At 45.6% G+C, this 16,179-nt stretch overlaps 1 protein-coding gene across 2 annotated transcripts in view; it reads left to right on the forward strand.

Annotated features, from left to right (window-relative positions):
* Positions 1-1,541: 1,541 nt before the first annotated feature.
* Positions 1,542-16,179, forward strand: part of PAMR1 (peptidase domain containing associated with muscle regeneration 1) — a 54,372-nt gene continuing 39,734 nt past the window's right edge. For both annotated transcript variants that reach the window (XM_065754981.1, XM_065754980.1), the window contains exons 1-3: positions 1,542-1,716; positions 12,790-12,966; positions 13,606-13,734. In XM_065754981.1, coding sequence (XP_065611053.1) covers positions 1,644-1,716; positions 12,790-12,966; positions 13,606-13,734 — 379 coding nt within the window. In that variant the 5' untranslated portion in view covers positions 1,542-1,643. The remainder of the gene's footprint in view (positions 1,717-12,789; positions 12,967-13,605; positions 13,735-16,179) is intronic.

Raw genomic sequence — 16,179 nt, forward strand, 5'->3', positions numbered from 1 at the left:
AAAGAGTCCTGTGCATACGAAAGTCAGAGGAGCATGAGGAGGTGCTCCATGGCAATGTGGAACAGATATCCACGCTGCTACCCATGGGTAGGTGTATCTACAGCAGGTGGATATTCCCTGAAAGAAATTGTGGTAAGCATCAGTTCCACTGTTGGAGCCATGCAGAAAGCCAAACGGCAGCTAAGTGCAAAATACCCTTTAAGTACCATGTTCTATGAGACTTAATGGGCAAAATCTTGGCATCTGTCTCACGGTCTCTTAGATCAGCAGTCTCACTGGGTACTGATTACACCTTCACAAATACTTCGGCGCTGTTTTATATGGAAGGTGCACATATACTATACAGACTGTTCACAGTTAAAAATCAATAGGTTGCGAGGCAGACAGAGATAACCTAGAGAGATGTCTGGATAAAGGAATTCATCCCATGAAAGACCACCTGAAGGCATAATGGATTTTCCACTGCAGTAAACTACTCAACGTTTCCATTGGCTACCGCTTGCAAATTTTTGAGGTTGCTCAACATGCCTATGAGCTTTACAAACAGCTGTAGGTATTTGTTAAAGCTTTTGAGATACTTCAGTTTCTACTCCACAAAAAATGCCAGTATTTCACTTTTCACCCTTCACAATAAATATGTTTTGCTAATTTGCTGCAGACATGGAATTGAGAAATTCTGTCTTAGAACCATGCAATGTTTCCTTTAGACGGCACTGAAAAAATGAGTAAGGAAAATATAAGGAAAAAAAAGTTAACTGCATCAAGTATGAGCAGATAAAATCAGTAGCACGTATTAATAGAAAAGGCAAAACGAAACATGACGCAAAGATAAAATCCAAATGCAATGGTCTTCTTTGTTTGGATTGAATGTTTCCTCAATATCAACATGTTCCGACAAAACATTTCAATTTTGCCAAAGTTGCATTTTCTGGCAGAAACAGACTTTGTAAAAAGCTTCTGACTAGCTCAAGCATCTGTATTCCAAGTGATTCCTTTTGTGTTCTGCGGTTTTCATCCACTGTGAACACTTAGCAAAGCTCATTCATTCGTCTGGCCCACCATACGGAAGCAGGGCTATTTTAGGCTTGTTGTAATGGTGCACATGTCAACTTAGTAGGGCTGTCCAGTCACGACAATGTGGGCCAGGAATCCCTCTGGGCACACACCCACGCGACGACAGCACCCTGGGGATACATCAGCCCTGCAAGTCCAGAGGGAGCTTGCACCAACTGCCTCCTTCTGGAGACATCTCTAACTTCAGCTTATCCACAGCAATGGGGATGACTCATTAATAGAAATTCTGATTTCTGTTTCTTCCCTCTTTACAATTTCTTTCCTTCTTTCTAAGATGAAAATTGCTATCTTACAGCTGAACACTAAAAGCCAATGAACGCATCACAAAAGCAATCGGCTGCCAGAGTTCAGAAAGGGTTAAGGCAGCAGTTGGAGAGGTTTGGGGTGACGTCGTGCTTCTGGACGCCTGAGAAGTCTCTTGAAGGTAGTTCCCCTCTGGTGAGGATGGGAGCCAGCCGAGGTCTGAAATCCGAGATCTGTTGCAGCCTGGAGCTGGTGAGGTCCCAGTAAAAGCCGTTTGCCTGCTCTCCCTTCCTGAGCAGTCACACCGCTGCACCGGCCTGAGCAATATGGAGAGAGCCCCCTGGACACACGTAGGACTTACCCTCCTCCAGCTCCTGCTCATCTCCTGCTTGCCAAGAGGTACCGTAAGTGAGCGTCTGCATTCCCGGCACGGCCGAATCAGTGCCTTTCCTTCAGTGTGGTCAGAGGGGTTTGAGCTCACGCGCTGTCATGGGAAGAGGAGAGATCTGCAGGGGTGGTAAGAATAGCAGGAAGGGGCTCTGCTTTATTGATTCATTTGTCGCTGGTATGGAGAGCGTGTGGGGGGAGGTCTGCCCAGGGATGGTTTCCAGGCAAACTTAATAGCTTTAAAGAGAAACAACTGGCTGGATTTGTTTGCCAATGGCCATCAAGAAAAGGGTATGCAATCACTTCACCTACTACTGCTTTATTTTCTCAACACTCAATGCTAAGGAAATGATGATAAAAGGAGGCATTTAAGTCTCCGAACTGTAAAGCGTAATTTGTTTAGCTTGGCAAGAGAGTCTTTCCTCTCCAGCCCCAACACCAAGAATGAAGGCAAAGGAAGAAAAAAGTGTAGGAAAAAAAGAAAACAAAAGCCACACATTGTTTCCGATCTGGGCTTTAGTGCTGCCAATATTATTCTTTCGAAGGGGAAGCCTTGTTAAAGCAGAATAATCTTTTTTTGTAGTGAAGCCTTGCTCCAGTTTCTGCTGAGCCAGCATGTTCAGTTTCTTCTTGATAAGGCTAAGTGAAAGGCGTTTACTGGTGAGCGCAGATTTGCTGTCATGTGGCCACGATGGAGGGCTGTTTACACCTGGAAGTGGCTGCAGCCTCTGGCACAGACGGCTGTCAGCATCTCAGGGCCGCCGGCTGGGAGCTCAGATGCCCCCAGACCGCCCTCAGGTCGCAATGCTGCTGGCAAGGTAAGCACCTGGGGGGAGCGGCATTCCAGAAACTGACTCCTGCCAAAGCTTCCCCCCACAGGCACCAGCACAAAACCCTGTCCCGCTGTCCCACCTACAGCTACTTCTTGTCCTGGTGGTGGCCTATTCCTCCATCACATGTCTGAGCACTCCTAAGGACAAGCGGTGTCAGGCCAGCAGCTGGCTGCTGCAGAGATTGGTCAGCCACCTGGCACCAGCTCCTCACGCACTGAGGTCCCACATTACAGCCATCCCCCTGCCCGCTCCGTGCCTCTTGCTCCGCACACAGATGCAGGAAAGGAGCTCCAAGCCAGGGCAAGAACTCAACAACACAGTGGCCTCAGCATGTCAGGGCAGGTTGGAAAATAGCATTATGCCTCCTCCCCACAGATGTATCCAATTTTTATCCCTATTTATCACACCCAGTTGCACAGGGCCTGCCTCAAGAGTTGGGGGCAGGAGTCAGGGGAGGTCTGGGAGTTGACTTTTGGAATAACCTTGAAGTGCAAGTGACTCATATTTCCTTAAAAATACATGCGTGTTTGTGTGTGCTCCTGCCTATCTTAACCCTCCACAATCTCTCTTCCCCTCCCCCTCCATCCTCTGTCTAGAATAGTGAAGCCCAGATGCACTCAGAGGCATCCAGATGCATTCAATCTTAGCAAATGGGTTACTTCAGTTCACATGTTTAGCTTCCTTGCATGGACAAAAGCTGAGAGCCTTGCTTTTTGTTTTAGAGGAAAGCTGGGGCCACCTCCCAGGACTCCCTGTAAACCCTTCAGTACCCCGAAGATGAGTTTTGCATAGCCTAGAGGCAGCCTGCCCCAACACAGGGCCACTGCAGGTGTCTCCAGCAGCATGGTTCCCTCGGGGATGTGGGCATCCCTTTCCTGCTTGTGGAACCACAGTTACGGTGGGGAGGGGCAGGGAAGCAAGCTATCAGCAAGGGCACAGGGCTGGCAGCCAGCAGGGAACCCTGCAGCCCTTAGTCTGGGCTGAACTGTAGCCCCAAGGGAGCTGTGTAGTGTAAGACTTCAGGCGAGGGCTCAGGCTGCTGTCTCTGCGGGCTATTTCTATGCAAGCAATATTGCCGCAAGTGTTTTGCCAACCTGGTCCAGGTCTGCCACAGCTACAGCAAAGAAGTGCTTGAAGGTCTAGCACCACTTCTCCACACTTAGCACAAGCATGTTCCTGTGCTGTGTAGTCATGGATTTAAATATTGCAGCTGTTTCTTTTCCACATGTTCCCACATACTCCCCCTATCACAGAACTCCGTTCCCCGGGGCTGTTAATGAAGCCCAGGCTCCCTAACCTCAAAAGGACTGCATTCATACCTGTTCCTTGTTTTGCAGCACAAAAAAAAAAACCTAAAATCTCTTACCAGTCACACTAGTGTAACTCCCCTGGCCAGAATAAGCTTCTCTATTCCAGAAAGAAATCAATGTCTGATGAGTAACATAGCAACCTCTTTGTTTCATCTGTGTCCTGACTGATTGACCATGTCACAGCCCTTCTCAGACAAACACACAACACCACAGTGCCAATAATGAGATCAAAATACCCTCCCATAATTACAGAGGACGAACTGAAGGAGGAGAAGGTTTAGGGCAGTTTCCTTCAGGTTGCTCTAGATGCTAAAACACTCTGGCTATTGGAATATAGGAGGGCCTGTAATTTAAATCTGACCATGGCAAAAGCATACATAAAGAGGAAGCTGTGGTATTTTGAAGGCAAGGGAAGGTGTGTAATAAATAGGAAAAGGTTTAAACTGGAGCAAGACCTGAAGGTGGAGGCTTGTGTGCTTGAAGTATCTCTTCACACGAAGAGATGGAAGGGAACAGATTTCTACTTGAAGTGTAGGGAGTATGGCTCTATTTTTCATGGTACAGCTTACTGTCTGTAAAAAGGGGTGTTAAAATGTAAGAAGAAAGGAGCTAGGCCTGGAACAGCTGGTGGGCATCACTACTGGGAGATGCTGGCTGAGTGGTAGTGGGATCTCAAGGTTTTATGGTATAGGTGGACTGAACAGACACATTTTCCATTAAGACAGGAAATGCTCTATATGCATTAAGCCACTGTTATAGCTCTTAGAGGAGCAACACCTACACCACAAATAGAAATCATAATTTTTACTTGCCTTTCCTTTCAGTTACAGCAAGGTACTTGATTTTTATTATTGACTGAACAAAAGAAGGCAGTGTGGATTGAGATAGACATGGGAAATCCCAAAGAGCAGACAAAGACCTCAAAATTACTTCTTACTGAAGTAACAATTCTTTTTCTTTAGCCAGAGTAGAAGCGTTGAGAGTTTATGATTTGTTTAATCACAGCCCAGTTAAGATGGGAAGCTTTCAAGTGTAAAAAGGCACTGCTGCAGGAGCACAGTGAAGCAAACAAAGCCTGTCATGAGCAGCAGGACTATTTATTTCTGAATTTTATAGCTAAGATACACTTCATGACAACAGGAAACACAGAATAGAGAGCTTCATATTTGGAAAGATTAGGCAGACCCCACTTCCTGAATCAAAGAAGAATCTGCATTAGCCTTTAGCTATGTGAGCCGTTATCTGTATTGTTAAGATAAAGTTTAGGCCAACCACGGCCTCATCCAGCAGAACACAGTTGTACACACTAGACAGTTTTTCAGTGCGCTTCTTAAACAGAATATACTTTCTGTAGTTAGTCTGCTTTAACACAACCCTGCATTTGGAACTTAAAAAAGATGGTGGAGTTAATGCACATTTATTAAGTGGACAGTCAGCTTAGTATAGCAGACTTCCCCCTGTGTTTGCCCACTGGGTTTGGTTGTTTGTTTGTTTGGTTTTTTTTTTTCATAGAAATCCTTTCATTTTTCCACCTCCCTCTTACTACTGTGTGAAAGCACACTAATAGCCAGGAAAGGATGGGAACAGGCTCACTGGCAGAAGCAGTCCTATTATTCAACAATGGCCTGTAATCCTTAAATGAAGCACACTGAGTAAAGCTAAAACAAGGACGTATTTTAGCTCCTCATTTAATTAGCTCAGCTGCTAAAAAGAATAGTAGGTACATAATTTCTAAGGAAAACCAAGTATTTTTAGAGACAGTGTTGTCTCTTTCATCTTCTTAAGCCACCTATTAGGAAAATAGCAGAACTGCACACAATATTTTCTTAGGCATAAAGAAGTTAGGACTAAAGACATGCACTTCACATCATTATTAATGGTTTGAGATACAGTTTTCCAAGTGCCCCGGTTAAAGCCTCTTAAAGTAATATCTCTCTTCCCTTCTGAGATGTGTTCTTCTTGGCCTTATTGAATTCAAAAGGAGATCTTTGCTGTTCATCACAGTGGAGCCACAGCTTCACCCAATGTGTTCCTCATTTCCACTTGAAAAATTCTAGTTCTCCTGTGTGCTTAGTGCTCTTCATGTTATTAATGTCCATATATATGACACCAATGGGATGAAGACCAGCTTGAACACTGGTGCAATGACAGTAGACTTGAATAAGAAGCAGGCTAAAGCAGTCATAAAAATAAGACAGACCTGAATAGAAAGAAAATATTTTTACTCTTACTAGGCCTCACTTCTGTTGGAGTTATTTTTTTCTTTAAACAAGAAGCTTTCACTTCAGCATTATTACACAGCTGAATATCCCCTAACAAGAGCCTTAAGAAACTGTTCCTTCAAACTCAAACGCTCACTTCTGCAGAAGTCAGTAACTGTTATTGAGCATCATGCTTAAAAAAATAAATGGCAATCAAATAAAAAGGGGTATATTCTCATCTGTGAGACATGAGCAGGCTGAATAAACACATTGAAACAGTCATCCACTGTGGACTCTAATCTTAGAGATGTATCTGTATCTGGTCTTATTTACAATACACTCTTAATTCAAGCTCCACTTTTTAAAGCAGTTTGAAATTATATTTCTTTGAGCTGAAGTAGAGTTATAACCATGTGCAGATAGATAAACAGCAGCACAGGAGGAAAAGCATCTTTGCAGGGGAACAGAACAGGTGGAAGCTTCCATCCATTCAGATCCAAGTATGGATGTCCTTACAAAACACTTTCTTCCATGTTCTGATAGATACATATGTTCAGTAAGGTCCTTAAGTGCTCTCTCTGTTGGATTGCGGAGCACATTTAGGCTGCAACTTATTTTTTTGCGAGGGGGGATAGAGATGCGAACTTGTTTGCTGCCAGATTGTGAGAATACTGCCCAGGGACTTCACAAGTCCAGAGGCTGGCAAAGACATCAGACCGCTAGCAAACCACGAAACCCTGGGTGAGACAACAAAGACAAGAAACAAGGGATGCGATGAAGGATCATTGGGCGCCTCCTCGCGGTCGGGTATTGCTTTGTTATGGGCATAGTGATGAGAATTCTAGAAACGCTTACTGATGTTTACCAAAATACTTAACCAATGAACTGTTAGTGGAAAAGTACTGTCTGTAGGCAAAAGGCTCTGTTCACAATTAAAAAAACCTAATATCTCTCTGGCTCCTTGACTGAACCCTGGCATCTGTGCGATCTCCCCGCCACACCAGATCACTCTGCTGACCCCTCCATGATAATGCCAGCACTAAGGGAGTGAGAACAAGAAGTCAGAGACAGAGGGGATGGAGGTGTCCCACTTCATCAGCAGTATGGACATGCATCAGCTTAAGATGAGCGCAGCTTAAAAAGCCATTCTTCCAAAGAAGTGGAAGACAAGAATTAACTGGTGTGACTGGGTTTGCTCCAATTCACCTTAGTTCTGAGCTATTTAATTTTCTTAGCTTCAAACGTTTTGAAAGAAGCCTCCTTTTATACTTAGTAAGGTGCCTGACAAATTTACCATGACAAGAAACAAGTGGGCTGAAACTGAAGTCTTACAGTGAAGAGCTGCCTGACCCACCCTTAAGGCAGCAACATTCTTGCAAATCCATTTGTGAGTCACCAGATGCTTAGGTTTGATATCATAGGTTAAACCAAAACTGCAGCTGGTTTACTTGGAATATTCCAGCCTGCAAACTGCAGTTGGTTAGAAGTTCACTAATACATGGATCACATTTTGTTTCCATGCCCTCAAATCGATTAACTTGTCTGTCTTGCTCACAGGTTCCCCATAAGTAGACTCCCTAAAGATGAAAGCCAATAACACTGCACTGTCCAACACCATCTTACATTTCATCTGCACCTCTACCACACCAGAGTCACTTCTTTCCTTTTTTTTTTTTTAAAAAAAAGTACTAAAAGGTTCTTCTGACATTATTCTAATTTCCTTTGCAAGGTCAAGTTCAGTTTGGCTTTTGGCAGCCCTCCCTATTTCCCTGAGCTCTAAGACATAGCTTTCTTTGATGATCAGACTTTTACCATCCCTTGTAGGTCTGCGCTTTTCCCTCAAATGAGAGATTTGACTGGGCTCATTGCATATCCCATAGGACTCATCACTATCCTTTCCGGCAGACCTTGTACTGAATAGAACTCATGCTTTAAGATGGTCTCATCCTTGCAGCTATTTTTTATTACTTGGACATTCTCTTTGAACTCACTAGCATAAGAATAAAAAAAACATCTCCACTCTTCAGGGTGACTGCTAACAGAGCCTTCACTTATCTTCCAAGGAGAATTCTAGCTTTTCAGAGTGGTGCAGTAGAAACTACCCTTTTGGAAGGTTGCACTTCTGTTCATTTTCAAACTGTATTTGTCAAACCTCCATTGCCATCCTTCCCAAGTACTAATAAAGAATTTCTTGTGAGGTTTTTATCACCTCACTTTCCGAGATCCTGCAGTTTGGAAAAGGATTATTTGAGGTTTGGCCTGGACAGAAATGGCTGACTTGTGTGCGCCATGAGGGAGACAGGAAAAACAGAAATGGCAGCAGGAAGATGACAGCTGCATCACACACTGTTTAGACTCCTCTGCTGCACACTAGGTGCATCTTGAATGAGGAATCATAGAATGGCCTGGGCCAAAAAGGACCTCAAAGATCATCTAGTTTCAACCTCCTTGCTGTGGCAGGGTCACCAACCACTAGAGCAGGCTGCCCAGAGCCACATCCAGCCTTGCCTCAACTGCTTCCAGGGATGGGGCATCCACAACCTCTCTGGGCAACCCATTCCAGTGCATCACCACCCTCTGAGTGAAAAACTTCTAACATCTAACCTAAATTTCCCTGTCTTAATTTAAAACCATTCCTCCTTGACTGTTTACATGGGTTGATAGTGACAAGACATTCAAGGAAGAAGTCACACCTTTTTCAAAAGTGAAACAGAAATAAAAAGCAAATAAGAAAGCCATAATATAGAGCAAGCGAGGGATGCAGGTGAGCCAGGAAAGCCAAATCAAAGCAGGATTTTAGCAACTTTGTAAATGGAGTGAGTAACAGTGGAAGCTTAATAATCCAGAAGATTAAAGTTTTAAAGGGAAACACATACAGCTATGACAACAGCAGGAGTAATCTGCATCCAGTCCTTCACTGGCTTTTGCAAGTATACGGTACGGAGGCAGGCAGACAAGCACTGCTTTTACAAAGACAAACACAGAGCTGAATCAAAATCAAGAGCAAAGGCTGAACATTTTGTCTTTGCAATCTTGAAGGCCAGTGGAGAAGCTGAGGCCTTGCTCATTCCTCTGTATGTACTCTTCACCTGCATTCAGCATGCTCAGCTGATGCAAACAAAGCAGGCACTCCTGCATCACCTCTCCTCACTGCAGCTCATCACACAAGTTCAGGCTTTGATGGAGAAAGCTCAGGGACTGCCTGCTAAAAGGGAGGGCTTCCCAAAGCCTCAGGTAAATACAAGAGAGCATGGGAGGTGGCGGCATGTCTGTTGAACTGCCTTTTCAGTAATAGCCCTTGGGCTGATGTTGCCAACAAGAAGGACACTTAGAACCCTTGGAAACATGGGCACTGCCTGGGAACATCCCCTCCTGCTTCTGTCTTACAGAATCAATCACTGAAAGCCTGGAGGATCTGAAATACGTGCCCGTGATGCAGGAGCCAAGTGGCCCCTGTGGGTTCTCATGTCAGTGAAAAGCATGACTGTAGCCATCCAAACCTGAAAGTACATGAGAAGTACCAGATAACTGCACACTTTCCCCAGGCTGACCTTGGGGCAAGAGGCAAAACACAAAGCTCTGCCAGGCTGCCAAGCACAGTAGGCATTCCCACAGCACCTTCCCCAGCTGTTTGCATGCCTTCCCTGCACAGATATTTCTCACTTGGTTTCCAGTCTTGAGCTGCTTCCATACGTGCTGTTCGTTTCCTGGATTTAATGGTCTTTTCTTCCATCATTAAAATCCCATAAACTAATTCACTGTTTGTTTGCCCGTCCTGAGACTTGTTTGTTGTGTTCACCTAAATATTTTGTAGGGGTTGTCAAGCAGCTTCTTCCTGCTTCTTCCAAAATCAGGTCAAACCACTTTCTGGACTGTATGCAGAACTAGGAAGCACAGCTGCTGCCCACCAGCCTGCCTTCTCTGGCCAATTACTGGAGTCAGGCCCACAAAGTGCTCCACATTTACCCCCATCCTTGACTGGCATTCTGCTCACTCAGTAAATCTCCCCCAGCACCTTTCTAACTTTTCTCTTTTGAGGTGGCCAACTGTGCCTGCAGGGAGCAGCCTGTGGGGAACAGTCCCTACTCCCCAGACACACAATGGGGAACAGGATCATGTCTCTTCCTCACTGGAGCTCAGATCAGGCTCAGCAATGCAACCTCATGCTGCTCTGTGCATTTCCTTCCTCCATTTCTGAAGGAAAGAGCTCCTTTGCCTTTTGTTCAGCAGCCACAGGATATAAATGCAACACAAAAGGGATCCTAAAATTATTAAAGGGATACATTGAGACTTTGCATGAATATCCTTAGAAGATAGCTTACACAAAACTTCAGAATAATAGATTTAATGTCTGTGAATAGAATCCTAGAGAGGATCACAAAACAGAACACGCATACCTCAGACCCACAAATTTCCCTGTCAAAGTTATATATATCGCCCAAGCTGCAGAAGCTGAGAACCTGGAAGGGAATTCAATTGACAGTAAATCAAAAAAGAATCTGTTTTCATTGTCTTCACTGAGACAAAGGCAAGAAGTGAGCAAACAGCATTTCTAGGTGACAGCAAGTGTACTTTTACAGTTCTGTAAGGGCCAAGATCTGCTGCTCTTTTTTTAACATGTTATCTTAAGCTCAAATTATACTTAGAGTAGACCCATTCAGTTCAAGTGTTAAGCTCAACATCTGCTTTTTGCCCACGCACAAGCTCTGTGCATAAAAGTAAATGCATGTATGCACACACTCTACACAGAAATACACGTGTCACAGTATCAAAGAATGATTTATGTTGAAACGGCACTCTCAAGGTGAACTGGCACATCCTCTCTCTCAGAGAAATGCTAACCTGGAAGTTATGTTGCATTGATCATAGCCTTATTTCAACAGCTTTTGAGTTCTGCAAGGATGGAGACATGCCTCAGTCAGCCCAGTGCAACTCTGCCTGTAAACATTTGAATCATTTTACAGATAGCAGTTTCTCCTGGGAAATTTGCAGCTACAGTCCAAAAGGATACAGCCATTTTATTAATAAGCCTCAGCAATCTTGAGGGAAATTGGATATCTAGCTTGAGCTGGGTGACTCAAAAATTTTAAGCAAGCTTTGCAAGAGCTCCTGAATGTTGGGTAGTTATTTATTGCTCAGACTCTGGGGAGTCCTCCTTCAACAAGAAGCGAGACACTCATCCCTGCACGCCACAGAAACAGCTATTTCCAGTCATGTTTGATGAGATGGATCAAGTTGAATGTCAGTTCTAATAAGTTAATTAGACACGTGTAATCAATTTGCTGTGGAATCTGATTCAGATATAGTTCATAGATAAATTGCTTCATTATAAGAGAATAATAGCCATAGAAGAAGAAGTCCCAACTTGGCCAAGTTGATTGACTGCTGTTCTGGGAATTAGAAGGCACAAGTTTAATTCCTGGCTCTACTATTGTTTTTCTCTGGGACCTTGAGCAAAGTCACTTCACCTCTTTCATGTTTCAGTCTCCCATCTGGAAAAAAGGCTATGAGAAGCATCTTGACATACAACCTTTTGCCAATCTTAGCGTTCTAAGATTATTTTGATGCAAGAATTTATTACTGACATAAAATATTAGAGGATTTTATTGAATGACAGATTCACTTTTCTTTTTAGAGTTGTTGTGGAGTTGGGAGGGAATAGAAATGTTTTTGCACAAACAGCAGCCTTGCTTCCAAATTAAGAACTGCAATAGGCTGGGAAAGGCTCAGTCCTGACGAGTGCAAAAGGGCTTAGTTTCATTTCCCACCAAAGAGAAAGAAATGAAGGAACAGTTGGCAGCCCCTTTTTGATAGAGCAAACGTCACCAGAGAAAAAGATAAGCTTCCAAGAACCAGATTTTGTGAGACCATGAAGAATCAATGGGGGCAGAGCAGCAAAGTTTAGCGGCAGGGACTTGAAGTAATTAGGGTATGGGCCCCAACAAAGAGGAGAGTGGTGAGGCTTACAGAAGTACTGCTCGCTGCAATGACAGTGCAGCTCTGTCACTAAGAGCTGAAAACAAAAGAAAAGAGGACTGTTTCCTAACTACAATAGAGAAAGAAATGAAGGGTGAGGGGGTGAGAAGAAAAAAAGAAAGTCTCATCATGTTTCCTTCATGTCTCATCTTTCTAGTCTGCTCTCACTTCTTAACATGGCACTCCATGAAAGCAGCTGTCAGGCCTGTCAGCTGGGTAAGAGACATGCTGACAACCCCACGTGCTCATGAGATTTCCATTTTCCAACTTAGCATGCTAGCAGCGAGGTGTACCTACTGTCTGACATCACACCTGGAAGTATCACAGTGACCTTTCCTAAAAGGGTATGTCTTGGACAGCTTAAATACCAGCAAATAAGGTTAAGCTAGCTAATAAAAAAACATTAATAATGTTACAATTTTAGAAACGCCTGACAAAATTAACCTTTAAAATAATGGAAAACTTTGTTTCCTTTGGCAATTAAATTGTAAAACACCATATACTTCTGAGTGAAAATAGGGAGTGAAGCTGGCTGCAGACCAGCTGTGGTGCTGCCCCTTCCTGTTGAACATCCTTCTCCTTGAGAACAGCAAACTCACAAACTGAACAAAACATGCCATGGTAGTTTAAATAATCCACATGTATACAATGCTGCAGTCAGACCTTAGACTGGAAGAAGAGTGTCTCATGTGATATAATCCCTTCGTCCTTTCCAGATGATGGATTTCTTTCTGCCCCCCTCTATCCCTCTTCCCCCTCTTGCAGAGTACACAGTGATCAACGAGGACTGCCCTGGGGCAGAATGGAACATCATGTGCAGGGAATGCTGTGAGTACGACCAAATTGAGTGCATCTGTCCAGGACGGAAAGAAAAAGTGGGTTACACCATTCCCTGCTGCAGGAATGAAGAGAACGAGTGCGATTCCTGCTTAATACACCCAGGTATGCTTATGCCACTCTAAGGTCACAGGAAGACAGCTGCTGAGCAGCGAGGGCAATGGGCACTTGGCCAGGCACTCTAGCACCAGGTAGCATCTCCTACCAGGAGATTTGTCTATCAGAAGTACTGTCCTTGCTCAGGGCCCAAGGTAGGCTTGGCAGCTGCTGAAGAATGATACTGCAGCTGGCTACTCACCTGGAACATCTCATAGGTGCTCCAGGCTGAAATGCATTCCCAAAGAGAGAAGAAAGGAATAATAGAAGTCTGACTAGAGAGGAGAGGGCACAGTGAAAGTGAAAAGTGGGAAACAGGGCCACATCAGAAGACACTGGAACCACTGGGACTGAGCCTGACCTGCATTGGCATACACACTCAGACTCCCGAGAGGCATTTACAGCCGAAGCAGTGTGATTTAGAGACTCAGGCCAGTCAAACAAGGAGCTTGGCTCCAGATCTTGGAGTCTTAAGCTGCCTAGGGTTCAGGGGTGGAGGCTGGGTATGGTTCACAGCTGGGAAGCTGTCAGCACCACAGCAGTCACTAATGTTGTTGGCATTTCTTGTGCAGAACAGAGCACAGCTGCTCCTCTCCTCTTAGGGCTATTCACCTGTGCTTTCCTCTGACACAGTGGCTCTCCTTTCAGGCTGCACAATTTTTGAGAACTGCAAGTCGTGCCGTAATGGCTCCTGGGGAGGAACACTCGATGACTTCTACATCAAAGGCATCTACTGCGCAGAGTGCAGAGCCGGCTGGTATGGAGGGGACTGCATGAGTAAGTGTCCTATGTGGGCAGAGGCGTGCCAGGGGCAGGGAGCAGTGGGATGGAGCCAGAGCTACACTGTGCCCTTCCAGCTGTATGGTACCATGACCTTTGTAAAACACAGCAGCAGCAGAGGACAAACCCCAAAGGGCACCGAGCGGATGAGCACTTCTCCCTGTAGCAGAGAAAAGCTCTCTCCCCAGGATCGTCTGCTGGGAGTCAGCCTGGGCCCCAAGTCACGGAAGCTTACTAAACTTATTTTTTATTTTAAAACTTTAACTACTGTGACTCTGAAAACCTCCTTGTCTCTATATTTCTTGGACATACATCAGCATGACTGATTCTCTAGAGGACTTAAGCAACACTTAAACATTTGCAGTGGCAGCAGTTACATCAGAGAGCTTCTCCTCAGTCCTCTCTCAACCCTTGGGTTGAAGATCCAGCCCCAAGAACTCCCGATACTCTCCCCTCCTTGCAGTTTCAGCACACTCCAGGGCAGCACCAGAAAACATAGTGTTTTCCAGGCCCTACTAGTGGTGGCTGAAGGCTTTATTTCAGGTGATGCACAAAAGCCCCTCCTGCTGGATTTCGCTTCCTTAACTAATTCCCCGTGGGTGAAGCATTTCTCCAACCTTCTCTCAATTTTTATTGACTGCCTCTTTGTTCACATTTCAGCAAAATGAATGAAAGCAGGGTCTACATGTCCTACTCTGTTCTGTCCATTATTCCACACACTGGATGCTTATCTTATCTAAGTCACAGATGTTAAAACAACAGTTTAACCTGCCTTCCTATCCAACACAGCCCATAACAACTCAGTAGATAAAAGCAAACAAAGTAAAGTAATTGTTTTAAACAGTAGAATACAGGGAAGCCGTGCTCTAGCAGTAGGGTTAACTCAGTCTTTTATCTTCAGAAGTTGATAAACTGAGACCCTTACAATTTACAACATGATTTCTGATAACACTTTTGCAATACTGCAATGCTATAATGTGATGGAAAGTACAACAAAAGCAGCAGGGTAGCACAATCCTAGACCACAGCAAATAAGAACAAGCTCAAATGCAGCAGCCACAAAAAAAAAAAAAAAAACAAAAAAAAACAAAGGAAGAAAAACTGCTCACCTTCAAATAGCTTCAGATAGGTAGGGAACTTCACCTCCACTGCCAACCTTTAAATGAGGTCTGGAAAGGGATGTATCCTGGCTCCACCCCTTCTGATCACTCAGATGCACTGCATTCACCTGAGCTCCCCTGGGTTGGCCCTGCCTTTCCACCAGGTGCTCCATCACTGCTTCAGGCTGTGACTTAGCATTTCCACTGCAACTTTAAAGGCTTTTCTCAAGCACTTGAAAGCAGCCAATAGAGAATCATAAGTTCCTCTAATCCTGAATAGATTGGTGGCCTTTGTATATTAAAGCAAATACAGCCTCACACTACAGTCTGTTAAGAGGTTTTAGCAACACTGAAGAGCTTGGAGAGAGTGTTCTTCCTACCAGTTGCTCCTTTGAGGGCTGTAGCATGGCACTGAGAGGGCTTATCTAGATGGTTCTGGGTACTTCAGTGTAAGAGTGCAGTAGGAAGGTACTGCTGCTGTCTGTTCCACTCAGCGAGGAGCACGCAGGACAGCTGTGATCACAGCATGCTCCTGCGCTCCTCTGTTCCAGTTTCCACACCTGCAGACAGTTCTTGGGCTCCCACGCAGGTTCAGGCACTCAGTGGCAGCATAGCCAGAAAGCAGCCCATACCCAGCCAGATGCTGGCTCGCAGCTCACAACCATGTGGAGTCTGGCCTGGAGGGCTGCCAGCAGCAGCCTGGCAACGGGCAGATACACAGACATGCCTACCAGCAAGGCCCACGCTTCCCCTGCCCCTCTGCTGAGGACAAGCAGTCCCCAACCTTCACCTCTCACGAGGTCTCCTTCTCTTCCTCAGCACTCGACGCGGCGACACGCGGCAGGGCCGGGCTGCCGGCAAGCATCCCCCCCCGGCCCCGGCAAGCCGGCGGCGCCCACCCCGCAGCGCGGCCCTCTGCCTCCCCCTCGCGGTTCCGCGCGGCATCGCCCCCCGCCTCGCGCTTTGCTCCCGGGCTCCGCCGTGCGCGGGCGCTACGCCCGGGGAAGTGGCGGAGCTGTCTGGGAAGGCGCTGCAGGGACCATTTCCCTCGCGAGGCGGCCGCTAGGTGGTGCCTGGTGCTGCGGGAGGACGGCTGGCAGCGCGCCGGGCGGGGTGCGGGCGCAGTCCCGAGGGTACGGTGGTGGAAGCGGTTCCTGCCTGCCCGCAGGTGCGCTGGGGTGCATGGAGGACCCTTCATACATCTGCTGGCATAGCGCGCGGGCACGGCTGAGGAACAGCAGAAGGAGACCAGGCTGCTCGGTAAAAAGAGAAATGGTATAGAGGAGCCCAAGAGAATGTCGCTGGGAAATAGCGGTGCGCTAAGCGGAGTTAGTCAGGTACT

The sequence above is a fragment of the Cyrtonyx montezumae genome, unplaced genomic scaffold (genome assembly GCF_038088225.1).
Source record: "Cyrtonyx montezumae isolate F1298 unplaced genomic scaffold, pur_monq_1.0 scaffold_10, whole genome shotgun sequence".
In the NCBI taxonomy this organism is placed as follows: domain Eukaryota; kingdom Metazoa; phylum Chordata; class Aves; order Galliformes; family Odontophoridae; genus Cyrtonyx; species Cyrtonyx montezumae.